Below are 18,919 nucleotides of genomic sequence, written 5' to 3' on the forward strand. Positions count from 1 at the left end.
AGAAGAAGGAAGTAGATGTGTACATAGTTTACTTCCATGATTTTTGTACATATGATTGTTGTACATAACAATATCTTGCATTTATATTAACAATAAAGGCATATTGGCATGTTATGCCATCCAACAAAACTTGAATCAAAACCATTGACTCCGAACTATTTTAATGAGTTGTTTAGGTTCCATCTTAATTAGTCAGTCTTCCTCTTCCTAACCGAAACATTTAAACCGCCGGCCATGTGGGCTGTCAGGAGCGGCACGAAGACCGGCCTATTTGAACCGACCGGTCTGATTTCGAACTCCCTGAGAATAGAAGCCACCACATATTTCATTTGAATAAATGCCATTTTCTTCCCAATACAGATCCTTGGACCTGCCTGGAAAATTGGAAACTTGTAAGGACATACCTCCTTTAGTTCTCCTCTTTCCTTGTCCGGTTCAAGGAACCATCGATCTGGCTTGAACTCCATCCAATCTTTCCCCCACAACGCTTCCATTCTCCCCATCCCATAGGGGAAGTAGGTCACCCTATCTCCGGCCCGAACTTGAGTGCTATCCGGCAACAAATCGTCGGTTATGGCATGCTTTGAGTCCCATGCTATTGGCGGGTAAAGCCTCATGGACTCACAAAGGCATGCCTTTAACATCTTCAACTCATGCAAAGATTCATAACTTAGCATTCCTTCTTGCTCCACAGCCTTGATCTCATTCACAACTTCCTTCTCCGCATTTGGATGGCAAGAAAGTAGCCAGAATAGCCATGTCATTGCTGCTGAAGTTGTGTCCCTCCCTGCCATGATAAAGCTTATAACCATATCCCTAGTCACCTCCTCATCATGCCTGGCCGTTATTAGCCTTGTTAAGAGATCTTCACCAACGAATTCTCCTTCTTCGATCTCCTTCTTCCTGGTATGAATTATTTCCATAACATAGGCATGGACTTCTTTAACAGCAGCTTTTAGCTTTCTCTCCGATCCAATTCCAAGCCATCTCTTAGTCTTCCAAATCATAAACGAGGGTGCAGCGCCACGCTGAGCAGATATACCCGACGCAGCATCGAAAGCTCTTGGTAGCGGCGAGGCAGATTCAGAAGGATCCAAGCAACAGCGATCAATCCCCAAAGAAACCTTACAAATCACATTGAATGCAAATCTTCTTAGGAGGTCTTGTAAGTCTACTTCTTGAGCTGCAGCTGCCAGGGATTCCATGACAGGCATTAACCGGTTCTCTACTTCTTCCTGCAACGTGTTCATGACATATTCTCGCAGAGACTTGGTGCTAAATTCATGGCTGACAAGCTTGCGTTGGGTGCGCCATAGCTCTCCATCCACATTGAATATACCAAAGCCAAGAAAGTCCCCAAGTATTTCAGTGAAAGGTCTTCCTTTTGGGAAGTTGTTGAAATTTGTTTTGAGCATGTACTCAACGTTCTCCGCGTTGGCTGTGATGATGGTCCGGCGAGCACCGAACCGTTGCACCACGATGGTGTTGGTGGGTGACTCTGCGAGGAGTTCAGTGTACCAGTCCAACAGGCGGTATCGGTTCCTATAGAAGGAAAGCAAGCACCCTATAAAAGGGTAACTTGGAGGGCCATGGCCGTTGCCGGAAAACTTAGCAACTCGATAGAGACGGCTTAGAATTATTAGAAGTATGTAGATAGACACTGACAACAAAATAAAGAATGGATGGTGAAGGAAGAGAGTAAGAAGGAATGCGCCCATTTTGATATGAAAAAATAACAGAAATGGAGGGAGTGATTTGGGTGTTGGAATTTTATGCCTCAAGACTAACGAGCACACCTTGCAGCTACTATATATTTTTAAATCTATAAGGCCATATAAAAATATAATATATATATATATATATAATATATTTTCAAATGCAATATTTTGATTTTTAATATCGATTAATATATTGTTTGATGTATATCCTAATTTTTAAATCAAGATATTTCAAAAAATTTCAAAAAATTTATATTTTAGTTTCGTTATATCATAGATTTGATTTATTTTGATTTGATATAATTTGTAAGTTTATGAATATCAATAATGAAGGGTGTAATTATATATGCATACAACTACCAGTCGGTGCTAATAACTCAACCATGGAACAAACATGGTAAGCTACTATTATATCCCTGTAAAGGACTTTCCTCCACATGAGAGTTAAGTTACAATAAAAGGGAACATCTTGAAAATTGGTTTTAATTTTTCTTCTTTTTCTTTGCTCTGTCCGAAAGTTGGTTGAATCATAAATTCACGTCATCAGTGACGTTTGATTTGAACCTAAATGTGAATCAACGTTAATGGATATGAATATGGAGTCAATATTAGGGAATGATCTTGTTCATTAAATTATTTAGGAATATTGAATTTTGAATTTTTTGATAAGAACCTTGAAATTTGAATTGACAAAACGTTGGGACATCATTTGTAGATTTTGGAAGATGTTCTCTCTGAAATCATACCCCACACAAGCCGTAGAGTAAGATTATTTGTACATTTGTAAAATGTTGATCAAGCTTGAGAGTCGAACTACTTGATTTTATTTTATTTTATTTTTGTGAAATATAATAAACTTATTACTACCAAAAAAAAAGTATAATATATAATAAACTTAATTTGGGCGATAGCATTACCGATTTGGTCAAGCAAGGAGGCAGGATAGCATGGTCCATTCGTCTTGAGGCAAACTTACAAGTTACAATTTGATCTTTTAACGTATTCACCCAAACAATAATTATAATAACCCAAAAAAAAAAAATAATCTTGATCATTTAACAGTTTCTGATCAAAAGTATGTACTAAATCTTTATCATTTATTTTTGTTTTTTGGTGAATAAAGATTTGTACTTGGTCAAGACATATAACAAAGAAGAATTTTGGGTTGATCAGTCAATATTCTATCGCGTTCACCAAATTTATAAAACTAAACCGATTCCAATACAAGACAACGTTTTTTTATTTATTTTTTTAAACTATTTAATATAAGATAATGCTAAAGCGTCATTTCTTCTATACAAGCTCAAACCATAGAAGATAGTTTCATAATGGTAGTAGTAGATATCGAAATGAAGCTGTAGCTCTCTCATTATACTGAAAGTCGAAATACCAATTTTTTTTTGTTTTTTTAAATTTTTTTTCCAAAAGCTTATGTAGGTAGAAGATAGGCATAACGGTTTTTTATACTTTAAAAGATATAAAATTACCATTTTTTCTCTTTAATGATGTAGTATCTATCTCTTAGTGGAATGATAAGCATTGGGCTGTGCAAGATGTGCGATTCCTATCAAAGTCAAGTACTTTATTTTTTTTTTTTTTCTTTCCTTTAAAAATTATATTATATAATATTCAACAAGACCATGTGATGGAAATGATGCATAAATTTATATATACACCTCTACTGTCTTTTCTGTACGAATTACACAAAGTCACTAAAGTCCACATCTTGTTTTTGTTTTTGTTTTTTTTTTGTTTTTTTTTTTTTTTTTTTTCTTTGGGTAAATCACAAAAGTTTATATCTGCATGCAATTAGCACCATTAACCAAAAAAGAGGCTAGGGTTAAATCCAAACCCCCCAAAGCATAGATCATAAAAGACTTGTACGGTATGGACTATGGACCCTAAAACTTCCAAATGATCGAAACCCAGTTGACGAAGAAGCTATATTGTTATACATTTACTGTTTCTTCAACAGGGTCAGTAGGGTCAAGCAATTGTATGAAAAAAAAAAAAAAAAAATGTCTGCTACTTGCATCAGATACGTTTTACAGGGAATCGACAGGTGTTACTTTAAATAACGACAATCTTCAATGTTCCAACTGAGTTGCAGTTTCTATCCATTGTTTCTCCAACTGCCGACCATAAGTTAAGGACCACCCGTTTACACAAAACGTGAGAAAAATCAATTAGAAAACTTATTTCTTTATTTATTTTTTCTTTTATATTGTTTACGAAATTGTATATTGAAGGAATAGTTGAAGTAGCTTTTTTGGAGATAAGTTGTGGACCACAGGACGTATTAAAACAAGAATTATTAAATGAAGTTTGCTTTTGGTCTGAAATCTAGTGTGAATGATTGAACTTTCTTAGGATTTTTAATTGCACAATAATTTAGGTGATTAGAGTGAGAAAAAAGACTATTAGGAATTCATCGAACATTGTACTTAGTGCTTATATTAATAACATTTTCATGCGAAAACCTGGCCAAAAAACGATGGGACTTGGAGGGTGATTGCAATTTTGACCTTCTTTAGTGCTGGACTAGGTGAGCTTACTTGTTACAATTATTAATATTGCTAAAACTAGTGGTAGGGCCACCATTTTTTTATTTCTTTTTTTTAATGGTAGAGAGTAGACATCACAATTAAAGCCCTCTTCAGAGGACCACAAAATTAGAATTATTACTTTACACTTTCCAGTCCTTAAATTTCGATTGTTTTGTTTATTTGCATATCTACGAAACACTGTTTTTTGATGGGTCAGTTCAAACCATGTGCAAGGCTATTTGTCAATATCCCAGGCTCCCATCTAGAGAGAAAAACAATAATAATAAAAATAAATAAATAAAAGAAGATGCAGACAAGTATAGTTTCACCAAAAGAAAAAAGAAAAAGACACGTGCTCAAAATACCCAAGGAAAATGATGGGAAACTGTAAACCTAGAGAAAGCTAATGGAGGAAGTAACTGTTAATCATTTGATTAAACAAAAAAGTTGAAGATAAGGGATTATGGGTTCCCATTTCAGGCCTTTTTTTTTTTTTTTTTTTTTTTTAATAAAAGGAAATTTCCCCTTACCCCCATTTCAAACACTAGTCAATTATGAGTTCTTAATACAATGTACCTTCTTCCCTTGGCCAGTAAAAAAATAATAATAATAATAATAAAAATAAGAAAAGAAAAGAAACAAGCTAAGTCAGTCCAAAACCCCAAATGTAGTGGGTGAAAGTTTTCCAATCTAACTTGTCTGGCTATTATTACTTGCTTTATTGTAGACATCCACTGAAATATGACCCAAACAACAGATTGATGAGACAAGCCAACCTAAAGGACTACAGTGGTTAAATGCACTGCCAGCAAATGCCCCCACCCACCTACAAAGCTTCAACATGTAAACTGGTTTATATTGGCATTATCACATGGAAAGCAGGCCCTCACAGATTACAAGAACAAACCATGAATCTTTCTAGGGTTTGGTCTTTTACATGTTTGAGTGACCAACTCGAACTTGAACCCCATGCCATGAGGTGTTCAATATCCCTCTCAGATTCCATATGCTTTCCACATTTTGAGGCTGCACATTTGCTGCTGAATCAACCTGCACATTAGAAAATGGTAAGCATAAGGCATACAAAAGTAGTTTAAACTGTTATCTAGTCCCAGCCGTCCAAGACAACCATAAAGTCTCATGGTCTGGGACTGGATAAGGATCAAGCAACAGGCCAAAAAATATGAACAGAGAAGTAGTTTATTGAAAATGACTTTTTTTGGAATGTAGTACGTATCAGCATACGTGTCGCAGACCAGGAAGAATGGAAATTAAACTTCAAACACGTGGATTGCCCTGAAGTCAAAAGAGTCGTGATATTTTCTCACTAGGTTAGGTCCAGGCTGTACTTGGAAGAACAAGGGACTATAATGGGCAAACTCCTAGCATATAATAATGAATCACTAGATCCTACAATTGAAAATTAGCATATAGTATGGTCACGGAAAAGAAACTTAGATGCCAGAAATCCATGCTAAAGATTCTACCTAACCAGACAAGCACAGTCTCTCCATGTCAAGACAACAACGACGAGTCCAACAAACATGTCATCCAGGCTATTTAAGGTTAGTTCTTCAGCGAGAACTAGTTGACATTCAACTGCTCATAAATTGGTGGTTTATAAAATGCTTAGGCTTCAAAACAAACAAACACAGACCATTAACCTATTAGTTAAGAATTGACCAGGCTATGAATCATATAGCTCGTTATCAAGATTATTTTATTATCATACAATTCGAAAATTGTTTATACATACTTTAAAATTTTTGTGTTGAAGTTTATAATCATATTAGTTGAGTACTTTGTGAACTTCTCTATGTCTTATGCGGAACAAAGAGATGCTTTGACAATCAGATGAGACAAAAGGTTTTCAGTTCGGGTAAATCTTGAATAGGACTAGTTTATACAATATGCATATAAGAAATTAAGTATGAGGCTTAACTATTTAGCAAATGCATTGGAGAATCAAAATGTTATCAAAGGAAACATGACATACTGCTTTAGCAACAATTTCAGTGTTGTTTGGGACATCAACTGTGGCTTCGAAGAGCACCCATGCCCATTTGTCACTGCTTGCATCATCTGAAATATATGGGGTGCCAATCTTCTGGTATCTAGTTGCTTCCACCCAAGTTTTTCCTCCATCAACCGACACATCTACTCTTTCAATTCCACGACCACCTCCTGATACTGCGTATCCACGTACTGGTACCTGCAATGGAGTAAATTGACATCGTGGTCAAAGTCCATAAAAGACTGCAAAAGCACAAAAATATTGTGTATGCAAAAGAGCCAAATAAACCTACAATTGTACTTTAAACCAACCTTTCCAGGCCGCACTACATTCACATCCTCCAAAGAACAGATTGCACTCTGTCAATCAGCATATGTAAATCAGACAATTGTAAAATAAATGTAACAGAAAATTCACTAGTAAGGTAATTATTGCACAAAAAATATTATCCTTTCTTTCACATGATTCAATCAAAACTGCATTTGAATAAAAACTCTACCTAACCAACCTTGGATAGAGCTACTCATCACATTAAAGTGAATCTTAACTGCATTAGTTGTCCAAATAAAAAAGGTTAATTGCATTTATGATACTTATGCTTTTTCTTTACCAAATTATACATATCTAGCATAGAAGCATCAACTAATCTAGCAAGTACCATTGTATGGTAATACCTGAACAGGGAAATCCATTTGTGGCCTCCTGGTAGACCAATTTATATTATCCCAATCCACTGAAGGTGGGAACATTTTGTAGTCCTTTTGCATAAAGAAACCCTGCTAGGTAGTCAATGTAACATTAATCATGTAGACTCCGCAAGAGATTAGAGCAAAAGCAAATTTTCAAAGTACAAAAAAAAAAAAGAACAGAAGGAAATTTTGTACACTAAAGCATTTCCTAACCTGGCATTCATCTGCAATTATATTAATTGAATCAAGCCATTTAACAGAGCGTGCACCGATAACACCAGGGACAACAACACGCAATGGATATCCATGATCCCTGTTAAGCGTCTTTAGCATGATAAAAGCAGAGTCAAATGAGAAAATAACTTGGTAATTTATTATGTTCCAACAATCAGAAGCATCAAAAGAAAGGTAAGCAAAAAAAAAAAAAATAAATAAATAAGTTTCAAACTTTTTTTTTAAAAGGAAAATTTGCCCTGGAGACAGACCCATATTCAAATGCAAATATATAGATAAATATATATATATTCACAAAATGCAATAAAACTCCATTAAAGTGGAGGACATCTTTCAGTCAAATCACATTTGACATTAAAAAATTTTACAATGGCTAAATCAAAGGGATTTCCAGCAAGAAGAAATGCACTTAAAAGCAAGCTCCTCTGAACTCAAAAAACACAGTCTACAGGCTTCCAATTTGAGGAATAGCATAGGAGTCAGAATGAAAGTAAGGAACACAAAGTAGAATTTAAGAAGATATAATGCAACAGTTAAACTAAAGATAAATGAACAGCAGACAGGAAAGAATTCACTCGTACCTCAAGAAGCCAAGTTGAGTTTTTCAGAAGGCTTTAAAGCAGAAAATATAACATTTAGGCATATAGAATTACCTCTCCATTCATCTCGTAAGCAAGTAGAACATCTGCTTCAGGGTTTGTAGCCTGTATAAGGGGAATAGATGCCTTGTAGGGACCTCCATTTTCCTCCTATATAAATCAACCATTATACAAAACATTCAAACATTTATACATCCAAGAGAAATTGCCATAAGAAACGGAGCGAAAAAACAATCCTCAGAATAATACTTATGAGGAAAAAGCTGTACCTTACACTTATCAACGCTTACAAATTCCACATGTCTTCCTCCTGTTTTAGTGGAACTTGCTAACTTAGGAATTCCAATAAGTGCAAGGACATCAGCCAATTTCGCACCACCCCATACAGCTGTAAGGAGGTTAAAGAAAAAAAATGATGATGTAGCCGATAAACAATCTGGCTCTAGCCTATGTTTAAGAGAAAAATTTAGTATGTTTGAGATAACAAAAATAAATAAAAAAGTCTTTCCAGTGTACTTAAGACTAAACTACAAAATATGTTGTCAAATCCATTTAGCACACAGCAAGAAAATTCCCATTTTAGGTTAGGAAGGGAAATATAGTCTTTCCTTCACTGCTCAAGTTTGCATTACTTGAAGAGAAAATCAATTATGGAATTTGTATAAACATTAACATGAAAATGACTACCAAGGAAGCCAGAGGTATCATAGCTTACAAACACATGCATCTACCAAAAAGAAGGGAAGTAAATAAAGTAGTAGAAGGAAAAACATTAAACCTAAGGTAGAAAATCTATATATAAAATTAGCAAGAAAGGAAAAGTTCCATAAAGCACCATTAATGTTGAATGTAACTGAAGATTATATAACCAACAGAAAGAAGCAAAACAGGATAAATGAAATCACAAGATTCTAAGGCTGTAAAGAGACATTGAAGTACCAAGATTCCATCTTCACAATACAGACATCAGATAAACACTCCACAAATACATGTGGACAAAATTTTGTCATATTAACTCCTTTCTGATACATTAGTTTGTCAATAACCTGTGCATGATTCCATCCCTTCCTTCCTGAGTTTCATGTATCCTAGCCCAAAGCATACAAAAACCAAAGGTGGAGAAACAACTGAAGAGGGTAAGAAAGGCATAACAAAAGTACCACTAATCCAATACTTCAATCAATTAACATTAATCTTCCAAAGAGACTTCCATAACTACAAGAAAACAAAAAAGACAAATTACAAATTAAGTAGAAGCCCACAGTCGACAATAATACTTCCAATAACCATATCATAGAACAGAAAATTATTCATCAAGAGTTGAGCTACAAACCATTTCCTATAGCCGAGACATCCCACCCAACTCCCTTCACTTTTCTTGTTTTGCTCATAGCCGTTCTTCTATTGCCTGCACACTGTATAACCCATAGAACCCAAATATCCATGTCAATGCCAATTCAGGAACAAAACTAAATTGTTTCCTTAATTGAGGATAAAGAGTTAACAAGGGCTCAAACAGATCACAGATATGGCAACAATACGTGTTTAACAGAACAAACCTGCAATGTTGCAGTGACATCATACTTGGGAAGCATCCTGACATTTAAAAAAAAAAAAAAAACACTTTTAATATCATGTTCAAGGACCTTGTATTTTACATTTACCCAAAAAAGAAAAAAGAAAAAATTCAATACTTCCAAAACACAATCCCCTGTTCCAGCACTAACCTGATATCTTTCATTGATAGCTTCCTGGGATCTTCTACCAAACCAGATATAGTAACTGAATATCTGGTCCCAAAAACATATACAAAATCAGCTAACGTTGATAAAAGTATTTTTTTTTTTTTTTAATTTAAAATCAACTAAAACGTTTTTGTACAATTTCAGGAAATGGGGAAGAGAACCTTTCTATGTCATCAACTATTGGAATTGGGCCGTGATTCCTCTTGTAGAACAAATCCACGGGAGTCACATACGAGTTTATCAAAGCCGAACGCGGTGGCTCAGCATTAAAAGGTTGCTGCACAACAACAACAGCAACAACAACAACAACAATAAAATTTACTCTTTAAATAAAATCCAGCATTAAATTTCGTTAAGATTCAAAGTTTTTATACAACACAAACTACGTTCATGTCATTCAATCAGCCACAAATTCATCAAAATCAACACCACGATGTTCATCATGACAGACAAAAATCACAAAAACAAGATAAAAAATTCAAAAAAAAAAATCATGGGTAGGATCAGATTAACAAAGAAGGGTGAAGGAAAACTAGAAATCTTGCCTTAGAATTGATACGGAGGCAAGGATGCCGAGGTGGGTCTTGCGAATAATCTGAAGGAGCTGTAAGGCCCGGCATTTCTACCCCCAAAGTTTCCTCAAAACTCGATGTACCCAAAAGCCACTGCTCTACTCTGCGAATCGAAAGAGAAAGAAATGGGAGGATTTTCTCGAGAAAGAGGGACAGAAAAAAAGATAGAGAGAGTTGCACAGAGAGAGAGAGAGAGAGACCCTTCTCTTCCTCGGTTAAAACGTAGCGAATGGTGGCAGTGAAGAGCGTGTTTTGGTGGCAAGTGGCAAGTGGCAATATGCGCTCCAAATTGCCTCTCCAACACAAACGAATACGGTTGGCCATTTTTTTACTTTTTAATTATTTTATTCTGTATTTTTCCCCTTCTAAAAAACCTGAAAAAATTATATAATATAATAATGTAATTTTAACAAAGAGTTTTTTATGGTTAAGTGAATAATATTTTTTAACTAAATTGATGTAAATAAAAATATATGTATATAATATATATATTCGACAACATGTCATAATTGAAAAGCAATGTTGCTTTTTTGAAGAAAAAGTTTAAATACCAAATTGATAATATGCCATTTTGATAAGTATTCTTAATGTTTCTTCAAAATTGGAATCGTGAGAGGAAACAAAGATAAGAATAACTTATCTTTGGAATTAAGTTTTTAGTTGTTTTTTTAAGGAAAATATAAAAAAAAAAAAAAGTGTATATGTGCTTGTAAATATCACATTATATTTTTATTTTTTTTGTGATATATATGCTTTTGAAACAGCTATTTTCTTTACCATATTTATTAAAAGATGAAAATAAAAATATTTTATAAATTTTCAATAAATCTTTTGTGCAATTGTATAGATAGAGTGGTGGATGGTTTTTTGTAATTAATTCGCAACAACCCTCAAGTTTCATACAGATAAATATATGTATATATATATATATATATATTAAAATTAATTTATATTACACCATAAAGCTAAAACTTGAATTCAATTAATATAATAATTCAAATAAATAAATCAAATCAAACAATTTCTTTTGTTTTTCCAATAATTGAAAAAAAAAAAAAAAAAAAAAAAAAGGTAAAAGACGAGCCTTGGATGGCTCTTTCTTTCCCAATGCTCGCGCCAAAACCACGCTTCTTCTGCAACTTCCCAATCCGTCGTCGTTTCTTCTTGAGCTACGCTTCTCTTCCACCATTACCAAGACCTCCACAGCTTTCTCTGCTCGCAGACAAATGCTCTTCCATGGACCAACTCAAGCAAGTCCACGCCCAGATGGTCGTCTCTGCTCGCATCCACGACAACTTTGCGGCGAGCAGATTGCTCTCCTTTTGCGCTCTTTCCGAGTTGGGCGATTTGAGTTACGCTCTCAGGATTTTTCGGAACCTCCCAGAACCGAATGGCTTTATGTGGAACACCCTCATTAGAGCTCAAGCTAGTGGTTCAAATCCTTGTGAAGCTATATATCTCTATGTGAAAATGAGGAGGCTCGGCGTTGTACCGGGAAATCACACTTTCCCTTTTGTTCTTAAAGCCTGCTCTAACTCTCGTTCGCTTAAATCTTGCAAACAAGTTCATACCCAGGTCGTAAAATTTGGGTTGGATTTGGATTTGCATGTGGTTAATGGCTTGGTGAGGGGTTATTCTGTGTTGGGTAGTTTGGATGATGGCCGATTGGTGTTTGATGAATTACCTGAGAGGAATTTAAGTATTTGGACGACAATGGTTTGTGGGTATGCTCAGAATTTTCGTTCTGATGAGGCTTTGTTGCTTTTTGATCAGATGGTGGCAGAAGGATATGAACCAAATGCTGCAACTTTGGCCTCTGTCTTGTCGGCTTGTGGTCAATCGAATTGTTTGGAATTGGGAGAAAAAATCCATGCTTTTATGAAAGAGAAGGGGATTGAAATGGGTGTGATTCTTGGAACGGCATTGGTTGACATGTATGCGAAGAATGGGGCAATATCAGTGGCTCAGAGTTTGTTTGATGGCATGAAAGGAAAGAACATTGCAACTTGGAATGCCATGATATGCGGGTTGGCTACTAATGGACATGGTGCAGAAGCTCTCAGTCTCTTCCGGAAACTAGAGAAAGAGCAGGTTGCGCCGAATGATATCACATTCATTGGGGTTTTATCTGCCTGTTGCCATGCCGGTTTGGTTGATTCTGGCCAAGAGATCTTCACATCAATGAAAAGGGTGTATGGCATTGAGCCAAAGATCGAACATTATGGGTGCATGGTTGATCTTCTTGGGAAGGGTGGGAAGTTGCTAGAGGCAGAGGAGTTGATAAGGGGAATGGTATGGCAAGCGGATGTGGTGATTTTAGGTGCTCTATTGGAAGCTTGTAGAAACCATGGGAATTGTGAGATTGCCGAAAGAGTATCAAAAGAAATTCTTGTCTTGGAACCCGACAACCATACTGTTCATGTTGTTTTGTCAAATACATATGCAAAGGCCGGACGGTGGGATGATGTTTTGAGACTGAGGAAGGTGATGAGAAGAAGGAAGCTCAAGAAAAGACCTGGGTGGAGCCTTGTAGACGATGTTTAAATTTGCATCGAAATTTCTTATGGGCATAAATGCGTTCTTGGTTAGCAAGCAAGGAAAACTCATGCAAGGTGTAGAATGAGACCTTGATCCTGGTTTTTCTAATCAACAATTTCAAAGTTCTTCCTTCCATATGCCACATCTTGTTTGTTGGGACCATTACTTGTCTTGCTGGGTCCGGAAAGAGCCCAAGGGGCGTTTAAAGGTTGGTATGGAAAATAAATTGAAATATTGGGGTTGCAAAGAAGATTGTTCGTCTAAAGAGCAGTATCGTTTGATTCAATTCCAACGTGTGCTTTGTCCATCAATTGATGTGTCTACTGTCTAATATGTGCTTTGTCCTTTCATGGAATGTGCATGTGCCTCTCCAAAATCATTAAACTGCTTCAAATTTCCCTAATTAGATAAAGTTTTAAAAGAGTGCCGTGGTCAATTTCCTGAAGTCAACTTGGAAAACAAGTGTACGACATGATATAAATGAGCACAACAAACAGCTTCCCAAGTTCACACAGAGTTTGTAGTGTTTACTCCACCCTCTCTAATCTCTAGGAAGAAAAATGCTGCCGGGAAAACTCTTTCTTCTGCTTCTATTCACGGCATTAGCAACTGCAGGTAAACTTACAAACCCTTTTCTGTCTCAACCAAGGACCAAATCAGAAAAATGAATAGTCATAATCAAACTTAAGAATCTTTTCTTGTTTTCTGTAATCAGAGCTCCATTTTCATTTACAGATCCTCTGCAGAATCCAAACTTTGAATCTCCACCATCAAATTTGCCGAAATATTCAACAAACACCGTTGTGTTATCGAGCCAAAACAATACAATTCCTGGATGGACATTTGAATGGACGGTCCCGTAAGTAACAGCCAGTCAAAAAAACCATAGCTTTGCCGGAAAACGGACATGCCATACAGTTGGGTGAAGATGGCAAGATCAACCAGACATTCATTGCCGATATGGACTACATGCATTACTTACTTACATTCACAATTGTCCCAGGTGGTCAGAATTGTTCATCCAATGCTGGTATAGTTGTGGCTGCACCAGATGGTAAAGGGTTTTTTACTTTGAAGCAGCATTATGGGAATGAGAATTGGGTCAGCTATGGCCAATTTTTCGGTAGCTGGGATGAGGAAGAGCCTATTAGCCTTGTGCGTCAAAGCCAGACGGCAGAGTCAAATTCTAGCTTCATCTGCTGGCCGGTGATTGATAATCTTCTTCTCAAGAGCATCCCAAAAATAGGTCAAGGCAATGGTATGTAAATTTCTGACCCCATAAAACGAATGAATTCTTGGTCCTTTTCTGTACTTATTGTCTTCATCAAATTTTGGGAAAATGTGAAAACTGAGCATTCTGAATGCTTTTCTAGGAAGGGAAACCTTTTTTAAGCTGAAACTGTTCTTTGGGCTATAGCTTTCATCTAGCATTTGCTTAATGGCATTTTCACCTTGATTTGTTTGTTACCCTGTTTTTGCCTGGATTAATCCATGTCTCTGCTATATGTATTCAATTGGATCAATTTTTAGAGAATCAAAGAATTTGTTGATTATAATTATGAAGGAATTTAATGTAATCATTTGAATTTTCATCTAACTAAATTTACTGCAAAATTTTTTATTGATACAGAGAATCTGCTACTAAATGAAGGATTTGAATTTGGTGCGGAATTGCTGAATGACTCAACTGAGGGAATTCTGATTGATCCAGCGTCTAGTCCTGTTCAATCCCCATTACAGGGGTGGTCTGTGATAGGAGGTATACAGACTCTGAACACTTTTTTGTCTCCCAAGGCAATGCTGCAATTGAGCTTCTCTCTGGGGTTTCAACTGGAATAGAAACTGCTGCAGCCCTCAAAGAGGGTTCAACTTATGACTTGGAATTCAAACTGGGAGATGCTAATAACTCTTGTGGGAAAGATTTTATAGTAGCAGCTCAAGCCGGATCAACAGTTCAGAATTTCACTCTACGAAGCGCAATGGAACTGGATCATCCAAGGATTTCTTGATGAAGTTCAAAGCAGATTTGAGCGTGACTCTAATCAGTTTCCATAGCTACACCACAAGCCAAACAGAAGATGGTATGTTCTGTGGTCCTGTAATTGATGATGTAGTTTTGCATGCTTCTCTGGGGCTAAAACTGAGATACGCTTGCATTTTGTGATTTCTCTCTATTTGGTTGCCACTCTATGCTTTTAATAAAGTAATTTCCATAAAAATTTCTCAATGCATTAGATTTTGCTCCTTCTATTAGGTGGATTGATTCGGTGACTATGTCTATGTGGGGACTTTTTCTTCTGATGAATATAATTTCTGATTAGTTTAACTCAAATTCAGCCTTCTCTTTGAAACTGGATTATTCATCCTAGTCACAGAAATTATGTTTATGAATGATTTTCTACCACGAAAAGAAAAGGTTGTTTACAAACTACAAGGATTAGATGTAGTGATAAGTCCCATGCTTACTGAGTTTAGAAGTGTCTTTTGCCTTGTATATTGAATCTTTAGCTTTAGAGAAACAGGTCGTGGTATACATAAGCATTTTAACATAACAAAAAGAATTACATTTTGACCTTGTGGAAAATACAAAGTAAATTTCCAGATATATTTGAGAACCTGTGCCAACGAGAACTTACACAACAACCTGATTCTATATGAACTGTATGCAAGTATTAGATGATACTTCGACAACTATACATTGCAAAATGCACAAAATTGACATGGAAAAACTAGCCAGCTTATGACTTCATTGTTAGTCTTCAGATCCAGTAACTGGAAGGTTTCATAGCAGATTTAAATCTTGAGCAAGTCTTTCCTTTCCTCTTTTGTGCACCTTGCTGTGATGTGATAACCATTGGACACTGAAACATAAAAGAAAAAAACCACCATACCTATAGCAACTGAAAGATTTAGACAACATTTAAGCATTGGGTATAATATTCCATAGCTAAAAGCATGCATTAAAAAACCTATTTAGCCAATGCACGTCAGTGGGAAAGAAAAAGAGAAAAAGCCAATAATCATATTGGTTGATTTAACTGCCACATCAATATTGGCATAAGTGAAATATCTAATTCCTAAAACCATGGATAAGGTAACATATGATTATGACCTACATTATAAGTATGAGAATAGAAACAAGTGGTAAAAAATGAAAACTACTGATCAGTTACCTATCAGCTATAAAATTTTGACTCCTATCTCCAGGGAAATGCTTAATTGTTCATACAGCACTGGTCTGTATTGCACGCTTCAGAAGAGTTCTGTAATCAGTACTTCTAGACCATTCATCTATCTCACGAGCTCGTAGAACAGGCAAAGGATGTGAAAGTTGCCTTGTTTGAGCATTCCTGAACCGAATGAATTCGTTAGGCAATTAAGGATGTCGAGAACCCGACAGCTTTGGTGGTGTACACATGCTATACTTTACCTTATATACCACCCCACTGGACTTGATGAAGCTTTTTCATAAGATCGAGCTTGCTCTAGAAATGCATCCACATTTAGTTGTTCAGCCAAAGATGGACAACCCCCAGCTAATTTCATCAGCACAGAGATGACCACCTCTTGTAGGAGAATTATAAGTAAATATCAGCTAATCAAGATAAGACAGATGATAGAGTAGTTTATATTAAAACATGCAGTTTTTTAGTTCGTATACCTTAGGATCTTGAGCAACAAGTAAAGCTGCACGATCACAAGTTAGCTCTGCTGCTCGAAGCCAACGGAATAACTGTTCTTCTAAACTCTGAGCTATAAACCCACCAAGCCCTGTGAGAAACAAAATATTTAAAGCCCCATTAATTTTGGCATATGATGCAGAACTTGCAAAATACTTTGGTTCCCAAGCAAAAGTATTTGCCAATTAGACAATGGCATTGAAACCAAAACAATTTTATTTCCATCATGATGGTTTGCAACCTACAGATAATATTGTATTCGGGAAAATCAAAACATTATGGAGCAGGTAAGCTGCCCCAACTAATCAGGTTTCACTACAAGTGACGGTTCAAAGTGCACTTACATTTCCTGGGTCAACTATGACACTGAACATGTGAATGCTTTAGACTAACAGATTAATAAATGAATAAGGTAACGAAATAACTTCAATCAAAGCATAAAAGTAGCGAATACCTACCAGGTAAAGTATAAGCTCCAAGGGTAAGAATATTTGCAAACGTAAGCCAGACACCATGGTCACATTTCAGATGACCCAACTCATGAGCCAAAACAGCCTGTTTCGAATTTGGATAGTGGGAAGTTAATGCCATGCATCATCTGAAAGGAAGCAAGACTATAATTTAACAAGTATGCACTTACCCCGCCCAACACCCGTCTCCCCTCACCTCCAAACACCACTACCACCATACACACATGCAAAACGCATACTTATGCCAACATAAATTCTGTAACAACGTAATACATACATATCTATATAACACAAACATACACAGACATTCTAGCAACAATTTTGCGTTTTATTGACAATATTTTCAGAGTTTCTGTTTGTATCTTTTTAGGTCGGTGAATTGTTGGTCTTTCTAACAAGACCATTTTATTGACGAGAAAAAAAACAGAAAATACCAGAAACAAAATGAACCTAATAAGGATAAAAAAATCCATCAAATGTGATACACGACGAAAGCTTGTTGGTAACAAAAATATTAACCTGCAACTCCTTTCGTGTCAAAAGCTCCACAAGGCTGGTATGAATAACAACAAATGGCTGTTTACCACTTACGGCCAAAGTATATGCATTTGGTACAGGACTTTGGCGAACATAAAGGTCTGGGGGTTCGATGTTCAGTATCTCCGCGGCTTCAATCATCAATTGATGAAGTTCAGATAGCTGATACAAGTAATAATCAAGAAATAAGTAAAAGAATAGTATTCAAAACTTCCATTATTAGAGGATTTAGACTCTTCACTGAAAAAGCTTCTTTGCTGAAATTAGTTAAAGACTCAAACTTCCATTATCATGTTAATATATTAGTTGAATAACCTGATTTTTAGAAACAAGAACTGATGTTCCTATATTCTCGAGAAGCATGATTTGCTCTGTAACAGACCCTGCAATAGCTATTGATTATTAAACAAGTTGTATAATATTATTAGCCATAAGCAGAATTCTAGTGAATTAAAATAAACCCAAAAAAATTCAGGTATTTCTCCCAAGAATTTTAATTTTTACCTAGTAAAGCCTTTCCAAGTTCATTCAAACCCGGAATTGCCCTCAAAATCAGCGTGTTCTGCATAAAAACAAGTATTAGAAATATTAGATAACAGACAGAACGATATATTTCTTTTTTAATTATATATATATTTATATATATATATATATATATATATATATATAAATTATTCTATTTATTCTTTTTAAAACATCGATATCAATCAAATACCGAAATCAAAATAGAAAACATGTAGTTGAAAATTCGACATAATTTCAACAAAAAAATGAATTCTGAAGAAGAAAAAGAAGAAGATAAACCTGTTTATCAAGAGGATGGCGGAAATCGTCGGCGTCGAGATCGCGAAAAGTAACGGAGGACGCTTTGCATACAAAACTAGTAGCAGTTCGTCTCCGACTCTTCCTGACAGTTCCCAATCCAAAAGCACGACAACCACCAAACCTCAATTTTTCGGAAACTATGGAACCGAGAGCGAGAGAATTAGGGTTGGAGCAGAGGAAGAGAGGAGGAAAAGGCACGGACGCCATGGGAAGCACAGCTGCAGAAACAAATAGCACAGAGAGTTCGTTTTTTGCAGGAAGCGTACGTTAGCCTCTGAGGTTTATAGTTTATGCAAATACACAATTTCTAGGCTTCAGAGATTTGATTGGTGCGCAATGCGCACACATCGGTGATATTTTTTTGCCTTTCTTTTATTTTTTGTCGCCGGGTTTTTGTAATTTGGATGGTTTTGTGTCCACATGCCGTACTTATGGTGACCGTTTGGCGCCAGTTCGTTTTCCGTTGACTATTGGGGTAACCTGTAAGTTTCTAATTTGGTTGTTTTCTACAAAAGTTAAGGGTAATTATGTCAAACAAACCTTTAAAAACAAATCTCAAAAAGAATAAAAATAAAAATAAGAAAAGAGGAAAAGGTCGAAAATTTGGGAGACAGATCGATTTTGGGTCGAAATGCAAAGAAAATTCTCAAAATTGGAGGTATATAATTTGGAAGAAAAAGTTGCAGAGCCTTGTTTTTAATGGACCAATTGATAATGATGTTAATATGAATAGACCTGTCATTTGGAATGTT

The 18,919-nt window shown here is 35.9% G+C and overlaps 5 protein-coding genes across 13 annotated transcripts; 2 read left to right on the forward strand and 3 right to left on the reverse strand.

Annotated features, from left to right (window-relative positions):
• Positions 1 to 11: 11 nt before the first annotated feature.
• LOC107427926 (cytochrome P450 94B3) lies at positions 12 to 1,887 on the reverse strand. The gene has a single exon (XM_016038338.4). The coding sequence runs from the start codon at positions 1,716 to 1,718 to the stop codon at positions 189 to 191; it is 1,530 nt and encodes a 509-aa protein (XP_015893824.1). The 5' UTR covers positions 1,719 to 1,887; the 3' UTR covers positions 12 to 188.
• A 2,970-nt stretch (positions 1,888 to 4,857) lies between these two features.
• Positions 4,858 to 10,456, reverse strand: LOC107427949 (sulfite oxidase). 3 transcript variants are annotated; one of them, XM_025077572.3, is made up of 14 exons: positions 10,318 to 10,456; positions 10,091 to 10,220; positions 9,707 to 9,822; positions 9,528 to 9,590; positions 9,360 to 9,396; positions 9,134 to 9,215; positions 8,847 to 8,888; positions 8,070 to 8,188; positions 7,855 to 7,950; positions 7,181 to 7,291; positions 6,953 to 7,054; positions 6,590 to 6,637; positions 6,261 to 6,476; positions 4,858 to 5,314 (listed from the first exon to the last, which is right to left on the reverse strand). In XM_025077572.3, the coding sequence occupies exons 2-14, from the start codon at positions 10,163 to 10,165 to the stop codon at positions 5,198 to 5,200; spliced, it is 1,224 nt and encodes a 407-aa protein (XP_024933340.2). In that variant the 5' UTR covers positions 10,166 to 10,220; positions 10,318 to 10,456; the 3' UTR covers positions 4,858 to 5,197. The 3 variants fall into 3 exon arrangements, with proteins under 3 accessions (XP_024933340.2, XP_048337146.2, XP_048337147.2); XM_048481190.2 differs by lacking the exon at positions 10,318 to 10,456 and having other exon boundaries at positions 5,096 to 5,314; positions 6,257 to 6,476; positions 10,091 to 10,311; XM_048481189.2 differs by lacking the exons at positions 8,847 to 8,888; positions 10,318 to 10,456 and having other exon boundaries at positions 10,091 to 10,310.
• A 717-nt stretch (positions 10,457 to 11,173) lies between these two features.
• On the forward strand, positions 11,174 to 14,874 carry LOC107427920 (pentatricopeptide repeat-containing protein At5g56310). Of its 4 annotated transcripts, XM_048480797.2 has the most exons (4): positions 11,174 to 12,863; positions 13,063 to 13,270; positions 13,391 to 13,913; positions 14,286 to 14,874. In XM_048480797.2, exon 1 carries the CDS (start codon positions 11,207 to 11,209, stop codon positions 12,659 to 12,661), a length of 1,455 nt encoding a protein of 484 aa, XP_048336754.2. In that variant the 5' UTR covers positions 11,174 to 11,206; the 3' UTR covers positions 12,662 to 12,863; positions 13,063 to 13,270; positions 13,391 to 13,913; positions 14,286 to 14,874. The 4 variants fall into 4 exon arrangements, with proteins under 4 accessions (XP_048336754.2, XP_048336755.2, XP_015893815.3 ...); XM_048480798.2 differs by having other exon boundaries at positions 11,174 to 13,270; positions 13,371 to 13,913; XM_016038329.4 differs by having other exon boundaries at positions 11,174 to 13,270.
• Positions 13,616 to 14,664, forward strand: LOC107427907 (uncharacterized). The gene is made up of 2 exons (XM_060811294.1): positions 13,616 to 13,913; positions 14,396 to 14,664. Exons 1-2 carry the CDS (start codon positions 13,616 to 13,618, stop codon positions 14,662 to 14,664), a joined length of 567 nt encoding a protein of 188 aa, XP_060667277.1.
• Positions 14,875 to 15,239: 365 nt separating the features above from the next.
• On the reverse strand, positions 15,240 to 18,705 carry LOC107427919 (plastoglobule-localized metallopeptidase 48, chloroplastic). 4 transcript variants are annotated; one of them, XM_060820418.1, is made up of 9 exons: positions 18,147 to 18,705; positions 17,847 to 17,904; positions 17,658 to 17,734; positions 17,325 to 17,504; positions 16,794 to 16,890; positions 16,317 to 16,426; positions 16,086 to 16,219; positions 15,829 to 16,005; positions 15,240 to 15,546 (listed from the first exon to the last, which is right to left on the reverse strand). In XM_060820418.1, exons 1-8 carry the CDS (start codon positions 18,372 to 18,374, stop codon positions 15,879 to 15,881), a joined length of 1,011 nt encoding a protein of 336 aa, XP_060676401.1. In that variant the 5' UTR covers positions 18,375 to 18,705; the 3' UTR covers positions 15,240 to 15,546; positions 15,829 to 15,878. The 4 variants fall into 4 exon arrangements, with proteins under 4 accessions (XP_060676401.1, XP_048336756.2, XP_015893812.3 ...); XM_048480799.2 differs by having other exon boundaries at positions 15,240 to 15,555; XM_016038326.4 differs by having other exon boundaries at positions 15,240 to 15,516; positions 18,147 to 18,696.
• Between the last annotated feature and the right edge of the window lie 214 nt (positions 18,706 to 18,919).

This window comes from Ziziphus jujuba, chromosome 9 (genome assembly GCF_031755915.1).
Source record: "Ziziphus jujuba cultivar Dongzao chromosome 9, ASM3175591v1".
In the NCBI taxonomy this organism is placed as follows: Eukaryota; Viridiplantae; Streptophyta; class Magnoliopsida; order Rosales; family Rhamnaceae; genus Ziziphus; species Ziziphus jujuba.

What these genes read in the sequence shown, in the direction of transcription:
- LOC107427926 (XM_016038338.4), bottom strand. Translation starts at nt 1,718, where the DNA reads ATGGGCGCATTCCTTCTTACTCTCTTCCTTCACCATCCATTCTTTATT.
- LOC107427949 (XM_025077572.3), bottom strand. Translation starts at nt 10,165, where the DNA reads ATGCCGGGCCTTACAGCTCCTTCAGATTATTCGCAAGACCCACCTCGG. An exon ending in TGTCTCGGCTATAGGAAATG is followed by an intron (nt 8,889 to 9,133) that starts GTTTGTAGCTCA and finishes GCTTTGGGCTAG; the next exon opens with GATACATGAAACTCAGGAAG. An exon ending in AAATGGATTTCCCTGTTCAG is followed by an intron (nt 6,638 to 6,952) that starts GTATTACCATAC and finishes GCTGATTGACAG; the next exon opens with AGTGCAATCTGTTCTTTGGA.
- LOC107427920 (XM_048480798.2), top strand. Translation starts at nt 11,207, where the DNA reads ATGGCTCTTTCTTTCCCAATGCTCGCGCCAAAACCACGCTTCTTCTGC.
- LOC107427907 (XM_060811294.1), top strand. Translation starts at nt 13,616, where the DNA reads ATGGACTACATGCATTACTTACTTACATTCACAATTGTCCCAGGTGGT. An exon ending in AAAAATAGGTCAAGGCAATG is followed by an intron (nt 13,914 to 14,395) that starts GTATGTAAATTT and finishes TCCCCATTACAG; the next exon opens with GGGTGGTCTGTGATAGGAGG.
- LOC107427919 (XM_060820418.1), bottom strand. Translation starts at nt 18,374, where the DNA reads ATGGCGTCCGTGCCTTTTCCTCCTCTCTTCCTCTGCTCCAACCCTAAT. An exon ending in TGGAGCTTATACTTTACCTG is followed by an intron (nt 16,427 to 16,793) that starts GTAGGTATTCGC and finishes TGTTTCTCACAG; the next exon opens with GGCTTGGTGGGTTTATAGCT. An exon ending in TTGTTGCTCAAGATCCTAAG is followed by an intron (nt 16,220 to 16,316) that starts GTATACGAACTA and finishes CTCCTACAAGAG; the next exon opens with GTGGTCATCTCTGTGCTGAT.